Source organism: Panthera leo, chromosome C1 (genome assembly GCF_018350215.1).
Source record: "Panthera leo isolate Ple1 chromosome C1, P.leo_Ple1_pat1.1, whole genome shotgun sequence".
Classification (NCBI taxonomy): domain Eukaryota; kingdom Metazoa; phylum Chordata; class Mammalia; order Carnivora; family Felidae; genus Panthera; species Panthera leo.
Genome location: NC_056686.1, coordinates 19,557,524 through 19,571,570, shown reverse-complemented (window position 1 = coordinate 19,571,570; position 14,047 = coordinate 19,557,524). Strand labels below are relative to the sequence as shown.

The 14,047-nt window shown below is 48.3% G+C and overlaps 2 protein-coding genes across 7 annotated transcripts in view; both read right to left on the bottom strand.

Moving 5' to 3' along the window:
* Positions 1-152: 152 nt before the first annotated feature.
* On the bottom strand, positions 153-2,562 carry SH3BGRL3 (SH3 domain binding glutamate rich protein like 3). Of its 2 annotated transcripts, XM_042951049.1 has the most exons (4): positions 2,502-2,562; positions 1,488-1,638; positions 702-869; positions 153-584 (listed from the first exon to the last, which is right to left on the bottom strand). In XM_042951049.1, exons 2-4 carry the CDS (start codon positions 1,533-1,535, stop codon positions 519-521), a joined length of 282 nt encoding a protein of 93 aa, XP_042806983.1. In that variant the 5' UTR covers positions 1,536-1,638; positions 2,502-2,562; the 3' UTR covers positions 153-518. The 2 variants fall into 2 exon arrangements, with proteins under 2 accessions (XP_042806983.1, XP_042806984.1); XM_042951050.1 differs by lacking the exon at positions 2,502-2,562 and having other exon boundaries at positions 1,488-1,684.
* A 296-nt stretch (positions 2,563-2,858) lies between these two features.
* CEP85 (centrosomal protein 85) overlaps positions 2,859-14,047 on the bottom strand; it is a 30,151-nt gene continuing 18,962 nt past the window's right edge. For 3 of the 5 annotated variants that reach the window (XM_042951043.1, XM_042951045.1, XM_042951044.1), the window contains 7 exons: positions 11,574-11,726; positions 11,196-11,347; positions 9,920-10,034; positions 8,772-8,822; positions 6,278-6,385; positions 4,930-5,155; positions 2,859-4,554 (listed from right to left, as the gene is read on the bottom strand). In XM_042951043.1, coding sequence (XP_042806977.1) covers positions 4,394-4,554; positions 4,930-5,155; positions 6,278-6,385; positions 8,772-8,822; positions 9,920-10,034; positions 11,196-11,347; positions 11,574-11,726 — 966 coding nt within the window. In that variant the 3' untranslated portion in view covers positions 2,859-4,393. Of the gene's footprint in view, positions 4,555-4,929; positions 5,156-6,277; positions 6,386-8,771; positions 8,823-9,919; positions 10,035-10,349; positions 10,500-11,195; positions 11,348-11,573; positions 11,727-14,047 lie in introns of those variants that run through there. The other 2 variants (XM_042951047.1, XM_042951046.1) reach the window with 2 other exon arrangements.

The window sequence follows — 14,047 nt, the reverse complement described above, 5'->3', positions numbered from 1 at the left end:
AGACATACACCCACATACGTGCGCAATCATACACAGAGGTGCCACACAGGAGACGGCCCGACCGACCTGCCCGTGGGACCACAGCCTCAGACAATCCCATCTACCAGCCTTGCTCAGACCAAGGACTCAGGCCATATCAAACAGACACGGTGTCAGTGGAATGGGACATTTAATTGTCTCTAAGGGACAAGGAATGCGGGGCCTTTGGCAGAGCCCTGGCTAATGGAACCCACAAAGGTGCCCATCAGCCAGTGCCAGGCAGGGTGGCAGCCTCAGGGCCTGGCTGACAACAGCCAGCACTTGGGCTGTTGCTTAAGACAATTTCTGAGACTAGTGGGTAAGGAATGTTGCCTTTGAATGGAAGAAGAGGGGGCTAAATTAGAGAGGGGGAGGAGGGGGGCTTGGGTTGCGGGGAGAGATTCCAAGGTCGGAAGGCTAGGAATGACAGGGAGTTGGTCACAAGGTCCTTCATGGCCGGCGGTGGCTGCGGGGGGACGTGGTGATGGAGTCCGGTGGGCTCAGGCCAGTTTCAGGAACTCCTGCAGTGTGTTTTGTTCCACAGCCTCCACGAAAAGCTCATAGTCCTAGGCGAGGGGAGGGGAGAGATGGTCAACCTGAGTGCTGGTGTTTTGTCCCAGGTCTGACTGACTTCTGAGTCAGAAGTCCTACACTTCCCCACTCCCAACCCCCGGGGTTCATACCCCACAGTACTGGTCCCCGTTGACAATCTGGGGTGGGGTGGCCTTGGGGTTGCCCGCCAAGGCTCGCATCTCATCCCGCAGGGCGTTGTCCTGGGAGATGTCCACTAGCTGGTACTGGATGCGCTTCCCATCCAGGATGCGGGTCACCTCGCTCTGCTGGGACTTGATCTGGGGGTAGAGGGCGGGCAGGGGTTAGTGAGCAGGCTGGAGGATTTACGGGGGAAACCTGGGCAGAATGACAGGGACTGTGGCCAGTAGTTTTTGTGTCCCTCCACACCCTGGGCGAGGGTTCTGGCCACTAGGGAGTTAGGAGGATGAGTCAGGTTTGCAGCGGGGCAGGATGAAAAGAGGGACCACCATGCGGAGGGGAGTCAGAACGAAGGGAAGTGGGATAAAGTTCAGTGGAGAGAACCTGGAACTCAGCGAGGGGAAGGCAGGGCAGGCCTTGGTGGAGGCAGGTTAAGGGGCCACCCCTGCCTAGGTACACACAAAGTGGGGGAGAGGAACAGCACGATCAGGACGTGATCGGGGTCGCAGGGGGGTTGCAGAGAGTGCGTGTCCGAGAGATGGGATGGGCGCGGGCAGCTCGTCCTGGGGCTGCTAAGGATCCAGGATGCCCAACGGAGGGGTTCAAGGCACAGACTCGGGGCCCGCGTTGGGACTCGACCCAGGAGGCCGAGCCCCGCACCTTCTCGCCCCCCGCTCCGCCCTGGGGGCGGGTCACGGGCGCCGGGCCGTAGCGCCCGGACTCCGCCGCCCGAGCTTTCACCCGGGGCGTGCACTCACTTCGCGGGAGCCGGTGACCGACGTGCTGTAGACGCGCAGGCCGCTCATGCTGCGGGTGGACTGGCAAGCCGACAAGCGGACGGATGGCTGGCTGTAGCGGCAGCCGCACGGCCTGGAGACGACGCCGCCGCGCTCGGGAGCGGTTTCCTTCCTGCTCTGCCCGCGAGTCACCGCTCTCAGGACCAATGGGCGGCGCGGGCAGGCGTGCGGCCGGGGCGGAGCCTGCGCGACCCCGCCCCGCGCGCCGCTGCCCCCTCCCCTCCCCCTCAGTGACGGGACGCGCCGAGGACCCCAGTGCTGCGCGAGGCCGTCCCCTCCCGCGCCTTCCCTGATCTGGGGTTCGGCGTGAGGTGGGGGGAGGGGGCCGGTGGCCGGAAAGGCCAGGGAGGGCCTGGGTGACGGCTTGGCAAAGGCCTTTTCAGCGTCGCCCGGGTTTGCTGCACCCAGCTACCCACCCTCAGTGCCACGATAGCACGGCGCAGCTGGAGCTTTGAAGGCTTGGGCTGTTTTGAAACCTACAGTTCCTTGGCTGGGGAATCTTGCTCCAAGGGACCCCTTCCCACAGTCCCCGGGTGACACACATGGCTAACCCCATGGCACACCAAAGCAGGGACAGCCCCTGCTGGGAGATTTCCCCACAAGTTCCTCTCTACTCAGGCAAGTCTAGACAAGGAAGGGTGGTGGCCGGAGACAGGGCCACACCCTCAAGGCACCAGATGGAGGCCAAGGTAAGAGTTTGCTAGCTCTAGAACGGGTGGAGGCAGCAGTTGGTCGGGACTCCGGGGAGCCCGGCCCGCCCTTGTTCAAGATCCGCAGCTGGTCTCAGGGTGGCCCTAGCTCAACTCCAACCCCAGATGGCATTCTAAAGCTGCTCCTGCTCCCAGAAAAAATCCAGGGGGTGGAGAGACTCATCAGCCCAAATCGGGCTCAGCTGTCTGTCTGGGGTTGGCCAGGACTGCCCTCACAGGCCCCCCACCCCACCCCCGGGCTCAAATAGCAGCCCAGAAAGACCACCTTAGCTCCGTGAGGCAAACAGGGCCCTGCCTGGCTCCAGGGAAGCCACTTCCTCACAGCAACCTAGAAGCAGACTTCCTCTCAGAGACTTACTGAAACTCTTTCCAAAGACAGACTTGCTCAATGACTCAGGGCAGCTTCACCCAATAGAAAGTAGTGTCAGAAGAGATCTTATTTGTCCCCATAGAGAACACCAGAGGAGCGGAAGTGGTAGAAACAGACGAGAGGCTGGACCTGCCAAAGGTCCCTCCTTGCTGCTGTCTGGGGAACTTGGCTAAACACCCGGGCCTTGGCTCCAATAAGGCAAAATGAGGGGTGGAGTAAGGGATGGTGATAATGGGGATAGAAAACTGAGGAGTTTGTTAAATATTTTATTTTGTAATCAAAATAGGCAATACAAACCAGTTGACATAACAAGGATTCATATAAATAACTGCTTATAAACTTTGAGGAAAAATACCCGTGAGCATGGTGGCTGGGCTCCCAACACAGGGTGGAGACCAACCAGGCAGCTCTGCTTTTAGGAGGCAGGAAGGAGCCCAGAGGCTGAGGGGATGGCTGGGTGGGGCTGCTCTGAATGGAAGGGATACATCACTCCATAAATAAGACACAAAATTGTAAAAACACTTAACGAGTCTCATTCAGACCCAAGAATGAGGTCCAGGATGCTTCTCTGACAGCTCAAAGCTTAGCAACAAACTCAGTGGCTGGCTCTGAACTGCTCAGTGCTCCTCCATACCCTTACAAAGCCTTGGCTTGGCCTGGCTCCAGATCTAGAGGAGGCCTGGGGCCAGCCCAACAACCGGATACAAACAATTGTGTTCTGAGATGCTCCATACATGAGGAGGCAAGAGAAAATAGAAAGCACAGGGTCCCCAAAGGCCCCAGAGAAACAAAACCCACCAAATACGGAAAGCTAGAACTTAGAGCCAAGCTATACCGGGTACTCTGAACTTTCAAAGGGGCCCCAGAGCAATAAAGGGAAAAGACCCTGCCCCTAAACAAAAGAGAGGCACAAATCAGGACTGGGCTCTGGCCTCAGCCCCAGGAGGAGGAGGTGAGTAGCTTGACAGTTGCCCTGTGGCAATATGAGGGAAAATCCTGCCCAAACCCAGAACCATAGAGAAGAGTTTACAAGGGGGCTACCTGGATGGCCTGAGAACAAAGGAGAAGGGAGCTGTGCTAACCACATGGCCAGGGCCCCATGGGACAGAGCAGCTGGAGAATGGGGTATCCTGTAAAATGGCATGACAGCTCAGATTAAGGAGACCTGGATACAATCCCTAGGCCAATTCTAGTGGGTGCTTTGCTAATAAACAGATCACCCTGAGGCATCTGTGAGAACAAGAGTCCTGAGGAAGCAGCAGTGGGACCAGGCCAAAGAATACCCCGAAAGCCAACTTAGATCCCAGGCAGGCTAGCCGACGGGTCTGAGAATTCTCACATGGCCACTGTGACTGGTACTCAGCCTTTCCAGTGGACATCAGCAGGACCAAAGTATGGAGTGGGAATGAACGTGGATCCATCCAGAGGATGGAAAAGGGAAGTGAGCAGCCTGTTTACCTTTGACGTCAGCCTGGGGCTGGGAACAGTCTGTGAGGACTTATCAGTTAACCTGCAAAAGTTAATTAGTAACTCACCCTCAAAGGGTAAATCAGTATGACAGGACAAATGCAATCCAACAAGGCAAAGCCAGTGTGGGGCAGGGCAGGCACAGTTCCTTAATCAGCCCTTGGCCCCAGATGCAGGTTCTTACCCCCCTCCATCCCTTCTCTCTGGGAATAGCAGCAAATAGGAGGCAAGAGATTGTCAGGGCAGGACCTGCAAGACTGGGCTCTCAGCAGACCAGATCTTCCCTGGGGAAACGGAGTCTATGCCACCCCCAGCATTCCTCACTGAGTGACACAGTTTTCTCCCATATCCTGGGCATATCTGTCTGACATGGTGGTCCTTAAGTCCTCGATGTCACGGCGCAGCTGTTGAACCTCTTCTAGTTTCCTCCTGATCACATCTGGCTTCTGCAAATCTAGTTGAATCCCTGGGTGCTGTGCAGCTGGGGAGAAGAGCATTTCAAGAGAATGTTAGTGAGTCAGTTAGGAGATGCTTTCCATGGAGGGGGTGGTATGGATATGCAGTACTTTGAGACCCATGGTCTTAAAACACATGTTTTTAAAAAAGTAGATGGGGATAGTGGGCTGAAAACTTGCTAAGGGCCATTTTCTGTTTGTCCCGCATTCAAGTACCCATTAAGGATGACTGCTTCCAAAACAGATTCACTGAGTATCTACTTTGCAAAACACATAAACTCCCAGGGGCAGTGACCAGGTCTACAGAGCCTTGATCACCCAAAGGATGGGAAAACTGGATGGGGGTGACAGAAGAATGAAAGCCACTCTCTCCTGTGTCCCAGACTGGCCTGAGGACTCACAGTGAATGCCCAGGAGCAGGGAGAGATTGGGGTCATGGCCCTGGGCCCTCTGGGTCACAATGCTACAGACAGCCTGCAGATCTTGAAGGCAAGTGGCCAACTCCTGGTGCAGTTCAAATGCCAGCTGGGCTGTATCTGGTGAAGATGGAGACCCTGGTTGGGCTTGACGCAGGTGTTCCTGGAGTGTCAGATTCTTCTCGATCAGGTCCTGGTTCTGTACTGAAAGCTGAGCAGACAGATGGGCAAACACATTAACCCAAAGCCCAGGGAAGGGCAGACTATTTATACATGTACGTGAATACACGAGTCACAGGGGATATTGCCCCCTCCCCACCACTACCAACAGGCTTAGCACTCCCCCTATTCCCAAAACTGGGCCTAAGTTCTCCTGCAGGTAGGTCAGGCCCATAGGGTTCCAGTACTGGAGTCTCCCCAGCAGACTCTGAGTCATCAGCCTCCAGGTTTCTGTTCAGGAACCAGAGAAGATACTCCCGCCCCTCGGAACTCTATCTGAAGGCAGTCCCTCAGCCAACTCTGTTAACCAGGCTATTAGAGGAGGCTTAACGTGAACTGTGAAATCTGAGGAGACACTGGTTTCAATCTCTCCCTGCCACCCTGACAAAAGTGGCCACCAGCCAGCCTGATCAGAGTGTGACAGAGGAATAAAGGGGGCAAGAAAGACAACAATACAGCTAGTGGCCACTGGGTGGGGGCCTGAGGGAGCTAGGAACCTGGAGGACACAGCACTGGAATGTGCCCTGCTTGCATTTTTACACCTTCACCTCAGTAGAATCAGGCTTTTCTACAAAGACCAGCTATTCATGTATGCCTGTGTCTCCTTCTCTCTCTCTCCCTGAACAGCTTAACCCATTTTCCCCTCCCTCCCTCTATTCTGTTTTAAAAACACTGAATAGAGTTCTTCCAGTCCCAGCCTTTCACGTACACTGGGCCATGTGACAGTCCCAGCTCTGAGAGACTCCTTCCTAGGTCAGTGAACTTGGTCACCCCTTGCTGACAGCTCTGTATACTCCATGAGGACCACCGAGCTCTCAGTCTTCTTGAACCCTTCCTCCCCAACGCCACAAACCTGTGGCTAAAGGAAAACAAAGGGAGAGAGACTGACTTCTTGCATCCAAAACACATTCCTGGGTAAATATGGCCTAAGATGGGATTACGACCTTTAACAGAAAGGATGATGTGGCGTCCCTTTCTATTCTTCTGCCAAAAACAGTTGTTCAGCAGGGACCTCTCAAACATGAGGGCTCTTGTGGGAGTAGGGATGGGGAAGGTACACTGAGAAATCAGGCTTGTGGAGGCAGTACCACGAGGCCCAGATGCTGCTGCTCACCTCTTTCACAGCTGTGCGAAGCTGCTGCAGGGCTGTCTCCCTCCGCTGGGCCTCCTCTTTCAGGGCCTGGCTTGCTCCTTCTTCCTGAGCCACCTCCTGCTCTAGGCTCTGAATCCCAGGGCAAGGAGTGGTAGGATTGCACATGAGGAGTAACAAATCTGGTTTAGACCATGTCACCTCTGGCCTGGACTATATAGTAAAGCCCCACCCCGCCCATACACGGCTTAGAGATTATCTTGAAAAGCCCTGATCTGCTACTTCCCTTTGAAACCCTCCTATAGTTGCTGACCAATTAGAGGTCAGCTCCTCAGCAGGGCATTCCAGACTAGTCTGGCCCTTACCTACTTTTCTAGCCACATCTCTTTTCACCTTCCACACAGCCTCTACTCCAGCCACATCAAATGACTGCACAGCCTTCATTCCCAAAGGCTCCAGCTCCAAACTTGCTCACTCTCCTTCCCCTTTGTCTAGGCTACTCTTCTGCTCTATAACCCAGGAAACCTTCAAGGCCCACCTGAGCATTCCTTAATCCGCAAGTCAGATTCTATTAATCCTACTCTTGCCCTGCTACTCATACTTCCATCGTGGCTCGAGTACACTTGTTGGCAGTGCACATGGTTCCCCCCCCCCCCCCTCCATAACTTTCTTGAGGGCAAGAAATGTCTCTTCAGTTGAGTTCAGTACTTATTGAACACTGTGACAGGCACTGAGGATACTGAAAAGAATACCAAACAATACCAGTCTTTGAGGAGCCCACAGCCAAAACCCTTGAGAATACTGTGTATTAAATGCTTCTGACAGAGATAAGGGGTAGGAGTGCTCCCACAGTCACCTAATCTAGTTAGGAGGGAGAGGGGGAGAGGGAGAGGGAGAGGGAGGGAGAGAGAGAGAGTGTGTATGTGTAGGGATGGTCAGGGTCAGGGAGAGGGAGGTATTTATGTTTGTTATTTTTTGCCTCTCATTCTATTCATTCCAACTCCCCTCCCCCAATTTTGAAACTTATTTGAATAAAGTATTTAAAAATTTTCTGAATTTTCCCATTTTGTATTAATAAAAAACTGCCAAAGGAGAACGTCTCATCACCATGAAATACCCAAGGTGACAGTTTTGAATCTGCTTGATTCCAGCAAATTCATCTGATATTTTAATTTGCCTGAGAAGTTTCATCATGGGTAAATGTAAAAGGTGGGGCTTTTTTGGGGCGTCTGGATGGCTCAGTTGGTTGAGCTTCTTACTTTGGCTCAGGTCATGATCTTGCAGCTCATGAGTTTGAACCCTGCATTGGGCTTTGTGCTGACAACTCAGAGCTTGGCACCTGCTTCAGATTATCTCTCCATCTCTCTGTCCCTCTCCCACTCGCGTACTCTCTCTTAAATATAAATAAAATATTTAAAAAATATATATATATTTTTAAAAAGTTGGGCTTTTTCAACCTTTTTGAGAGCTGAGGGTTTCAGGGTATGTATTTGAGACACATTAAAAGCTCTACTAGGAACCTGGGATTTTAAATGGATATAAACACTCACTAGGCTTGACTATCTTCTTATAGGACTTGAAATAGGGGAACTAGACAGACACAGCCCAACCTACATGATGGCAAAGGCAGGACTGCAGCTTTGAGCTGCTCTCAGAGTGAGTGGATTTCACAGTTTTGATGAGAAAACCTCTTTTGGAGTCCAAAGAGAACCTGAGTGCACCTGCTTTACCTAAGGTTTTTTGGAGAACCCAATTAAGGACACCTCCCTACTCTGGCCCAAAATAGAAACCAGGAGTTGTCTTTAGTTTTTCCTTATTCTCTAACCCCCTACATCTTGTCAGTCACTGATTCCTCTTAATTCCACTTCCTAAAATTCACTTGAATCTGTCCCTCACAGCTTCTTCTCCTTGCTATGCTGCCAGGTTCCTTCATCATCTCTCACCAGGATTTCTGCAATAATCCACCAGCCTCCAGCCTTGTTTCTCTCCAAGTGCCAATCTTTCCACACTCAAGCCTGAGTTGCAAATCTGACTACCTTACACCCAAATTACATTCTATTCGCACTGTCAATATGGAGCCCGATGTAGGGATTGAGCCCATGAACTGTGAGATCATGACCTGAGCCAAAATTGAGTTAGACTCTTAACCGAACGAGCCACCGAAGCGCTCTGTGTGCTAGTCCTTCTATCTGGAATTCTAAAACCAAAGTATTCAGCTCTTCTTTGCCTAGCTAACTTTTCCTCCTTGTTCCAGGCTCATGATCTCCAGAAACCCTTCCTTAACCTGCCCTGCTCTCACTGACTCTTCTATGCTCCCCCAAAGCAGCAAGGACATTGTTCTCATAATACTGTGCTAAAACCTCTTCCCCACAAGATTGTAGGCTAAAAGCACTGATTGGGTCTCATTCTTGCTATACTCCTAACACTGAGCAAATTGTATGACACAGAATATAGAGTTGGCCGAATTCTAGAGATTCCATCAAGTCCTGCTCACCGTGTCATAAGGACACCAGCTCACCTGTACTTGTGAACGCAGCTGATCCATCTTCTGTTGTTGCTTCTCCACAATCTGAAAGGCAAAGTTATCAAGGAAGGCTATAAGCACAGGCTGATGGTAAGGTCAGAGGGCAAGAGGCTACATCAGGATCTATGGTCTATTAGTGCCACGGTGGCTATAGCCAATCAATAGTGAAACCAGGGTGAAGGCAATTTAGCTCTACTTACAGAAAAAAACCCAGATTCCCTATCCTAGCTAGCTTCTGTACTCTACTCACAAAGAGGTTTAAACAGGAATGTAATGTGGACTATGACCACTACTGGGATGAAGTGGGGAATTCACTCTGATAACTGTGGGCCAGTAGAATAAACTTTATATATAACCAGTGTACATTTTGGTTCTTTAGTAGAGGACAGGACCAAAAATTCAGTTTAATGAAGTCTGGCCTATCCAGAGCTGTGATGAATGCTATTATTTATAGCTTTGGTCACAAGGCTGTTCAAGGAGAGACCATGAATAGGCCATTTCCTGTCCTTTGAGACCTCAGGTATTCTCTGAACCATTTCTGGGGTTTATTTATTTATTTTGAGAGAGCAAGTAGGGGAGGGGCAGAGAGCGGGGGGAGAGAGAGAGAATCCCAAGCAGGCTCTGTGCTGTCAGCACAGAGCGCAAGCGGGGCTCAATCTGATGAGCTGAAAGATCATGACCTGAACTGAGATCAAGAGTCGGACACTTAAACAACTGAGCCACCCAGATGCCCCTCTGGGTCTTTTTTTTTTTTTTAACCTACCTATCAGTCTCACTAATAGGTTTGGACTCTTTCTTCTCTGCTAAATTAGGGCCACTTTGCCAGTTAGAACTCTGCCCAATGCAAGAGGTTCTGTGTGGGGCCTAAGCCATGAATGAAGTGCACCAAGCATCAATGTACCATTTTGGAGCATCTAGCTTGGATGTTCAAAAGCATATCCTAATTCTGCTTGCCTGTTGTAAGAATAAATATCTAAAATGCAAACTTATTATGCAGGGATGACTTCTCAGAAAAGAGAGGAAAGTTCTGGGTAATGCATCTTAGGTGGCCCAGGGCCAGAAATTCATGGTTCCTTCCCAGTACACAATCTTCTCTTCCTTCTCAGCCTGCCCTCTATTATAGCCTGGACACACTCAGTCACCTTTCGGAGGGAATCACATTCTTTCTGCCAGGACTCCATTTCCACTTTTGGACCTTCTCCCTGTTGGGCTGGACCTTCTCCACTGGCCTCCTCCACACACTGCTTATCTTGCAGGCTGAAAGACAGTGGCCTCTTTAAGAATTTTGAAGTCAGGCAGATGTGGCTTTGACTCCTGATTCTATTATTTATTGTACGTTTGGGGTAAGACACTCAGGCCCTTCCAAGCCATATCTGGGGATAACGTGTTAGGTCTGTTGTAACATAGGGTGTACCACACACAAGTTGCCTAGCGTATGTTAGTTCTCTTCCCTAGAGGCCAGCATCTATCCGCTCTTCCACCAATTCTCTACCTGCCCAATGCTCTTTTATATTTGTTTTGATATTTAAAAATAAACACTCATCACATGTATTTAGATTATAAAAGTCATACATGTATACTGTAGAAATTTTGGAAAACAAAATCTTTTTTTCTTGGCACACATAGTCTGGGGCAGGGTCAACTTTGACCCCAACCTCTCTTCTGACTCCAACCGAAGGTCTCCTCCAATGGATCCCCACAATCACTTTCATTATGGCTCATCTGCTGAGACAAACAACAGGGTCACTATGGTTGAATTTGGGATGAGAAATCCAATCCATCCCATTAGAAACTGGATTTGGTCCAAGAGGCTGTCGAAACACAGCCATCACATTTTCAGAAACTGCAATTGATATGGAAGAGGCTCTCAAAATACCCTGAGAGTACATTATGGCATCTTGTTTTGTTCTTAGAACCTGTTGTGGCAATCGAGAACAATCCCTAGGGCTGAAGAGAAACAGATGTTCCTAGTAGCCTTTAGCTTACAAGGTTCAAAATGTAGATCACCCCCCACTCTCCACCCTTAACATCAGGATCTGCTTTTGCAAATATACAGTTAACTAATTTCCCAGTATATAAAGTGGTTCCCTTCGCTCAACACATACATACTCAAGGATTACTATCCATTATTATTATTATTATTATTATTATTATTATTATTATTATTGTTATTATTATGCCAGGCACTGGGTTGGACCTTCTAAAGGATACAATGACAAACCCCCACTGCACTACTACACCCTCCACTCTCCATCTCAAAGACCTATTCCTTGCCCATAAGCAGCTATCCTATTATTCATATTCCAAAGAAACGAAGCTCAGAAAAGTAAAGTGGTTTGCTCTAAGTCACACAGGTAGTAAGTAGGATAGACCTAACTCTCCACTCCTTTCCTCAACTACACAAGGGTATTTATTTACCTATGTCTACTGGAGAATTCTGCTCCTCTCTGTCTCAGGCTTTCCAGTTGACCCTCCTTCTCTCTGCAGGCTGCCTGGGTTTCCTCCAGCAAACTCTCCAGCTCGGTTACTCTCTCCTGCAGCTCTGTACTCTTCAATTCAGAATCCTTAAGCTGAGAGACAGGATCCCATACTTACGGTCAATAAGCCAAGGAATACTGCGTATCTCAAAAAAATGTGCAGTCCAATTGCAAATTGGACAGATGTGAGTCTGGACTTGACTCCTTTGGGTTTTTCCTTTAGGAAGCCACAGGGTAACTGCATACAGCAGAGGCTGAGGAAGTCCCCCTGCTTGGCCACTCCTTGCTAGCCCCAGGTATGCCCAGACATTGCTGCTACCTGCTGGCTCTGCTTCTGATGATCTTCCAGGGTGGGCAGGTCAGCCAGGTAACGCTCCAAGGTCTCAATACGCTGCTGCTTCTCCCGGTTCTGCTCTGATTCCTTCTGACATTTCTTTTTCAAATTATTGATATGTTTATCACGACCCTTGACCTAAGGAAAGAAGTCAAGAATCTGTCTCCACTGACTCCTCTAGGACTCTGAACATCACCTTTTTTTCTGAAATGACCATTGTCTCTGCCCTTAGAGCTAGCTGTAAATGTCGTTCTACTACAATGAAGACAGGGAGCTGTTCAAATTTTGCCATTTGAAATTAGGGCATAAACTGCAGAGTTAACACACCTGAACTTTCCAATCAAGGGTAGGGAAGAAGGGCTCCTTGGGGAGTTTTTAAAAACTGGTAGCACTTCTACATACAGGCATACCTGGGTGACACTGCAGGTTTGGTTCCAGACCACTGCAATAAAGTGAGTATCACAATAAAACACGTCAAATGAATTTTTTGGTTTCCTAGTTCACACAAAAGTTATGTTTACACTATACTGTAGTCTATGAGGTGTGCAATAGCATTGTGTCTAAAAAACAATGTACATGTCTTAATTAAAATATACTTTATTGCTAAAATATGCTGATCATCATCTGAGCTTTCAGCAAGTCTTAATCACAGATCACAGGTCACTAAAACAAACATAATCATAATGAGAAAGTTTGAAATACTGCAAGAATTACCAAAATATAACACAGAGACATGAAATAAGCAAATGCTGTTGGAAAAATGGCACCAAAAGATTTTTATCAAGGCAGGGTTGCCACAAATCTTCAATTTGTAAAAAATGCAGTATTTGAGACACACGATAAAGTGAAGCACAATAAAACAAGGTATGCCTGTAATAAAGAATCCATCTGGTTTTTGTCCTGGGGTTCTGGGAAAAAACTTCTATACTCTTAGGATTTCCCAAACAATAGGAGCATCTTTGTTATTCATAGTGGTCTGGTCTGTTCCAGTGAAATAGGTAATGCTTTCTTCCCTGAACAGAACATGTGATTTAAAGCTAAGCAATCACCTGGAAGGGCTAATGAGACTGTAAACCTCTTGAGAGGAGGAGCTGTGTCCATTTTGCTTATTATTATAGCCCCCACACATAAAAGCCAGAGCTCAGTGCTTGGCACAAAGTGGGCACTCAACCAAGATTTGCTGAATGTACACTTTTTCTCCACTATTATGGTTTTTTCTTTGGCTTATGAAAAAAGGATGCTAGAGAAAGCAGAGAAAAAGTAAGGCATATCTACTGATGTCAAAAGGAGACACAGACCTAATTTAATCCAAAGGTAAGAAAGTACTAAGAGTGGATCCCTGAAAATCAGCCAAAGGCTTTATCCCAGGTATAATCTCTACCCTTTCAAGCTCTAAACCAGTGAGTCTCACATTTTAATATGCATCAGACTCAGCTGGGAAACTTACTGAAAATGCTGATAACCAACTCTGAATTTTAAAAAATGGTGGATTACCCAAAGACCTTTATCTCTTCTTCTAAAACATCTCTCAAATGACAGGAAGGAAATTAGAGTACTAATTTTAAAAAGCTAATAGAGGAAGAGATAAAAGTATATGAGAGATTTCAACGTGTTTACAGAAGATGAAAGTGGACAGGGGATAAATTACTCAAAGAGTTATAACCACAGTGGGCATTACAGACAATTTGGAGAACAATGTGCCCTTCACACCCTCCCAGTACTTCTCAACTCAAAGCACCAGGTACATCTGAGGCAGGTATCAGCCATAGATCTGAAAAATAGGGCACTCATTGGAAGTCTATATACAGGTTAGCTGGATACCATTTTCACCCTAAGTTTCCCCAATAGGAGACTGCAGATTTATTCTCCAGAGAAATCAGAGAGATTCCAGACTCAAGGATATCAGTCACAGCAGAGCGTGTAGCACTGGGTTGCAAGGAAGTATAAGTAAAAATCTATATAGAGAACTGTGGGACTCTAAGCCTAATCTCCTTCTCAGTATTGAGATCCTAAAAGCCAAAAGCATTCCTGTCCCTAGCCTCAAAACTAGGCAGGAGGCTGAAGATTCTTTTCTGGAGAGAGTGAGGTAAGATATTCAGATACTAATATTTGAGGGTCCTCGAGAGAGAAGGTAGTCCAAGTCTGATCATCCTATAGTGAACTCCACCAGTCAACTATCACGAAGCTAGAGCTTCTATCCAGTTTTTAAATACTTCATTCTTAAACATAAGTGCCCATTCATTCAAGGATCACTAAGCCTCTGACATGAAAGACACCAAAACAAAACAAAAGGTTCTGAAAAAAACAAGAAACAATACTATAAGCAGATGTAGACATGCCAAAATTATAATCAGTATTATCAGAGAGAGAAGATATTGCATCCATGAGACAAAACGAGCAAAAATCTCAGGAATATACTCAGAAATATAGAAAAAAGAAGAGTTAAGGGTAGAAATCTT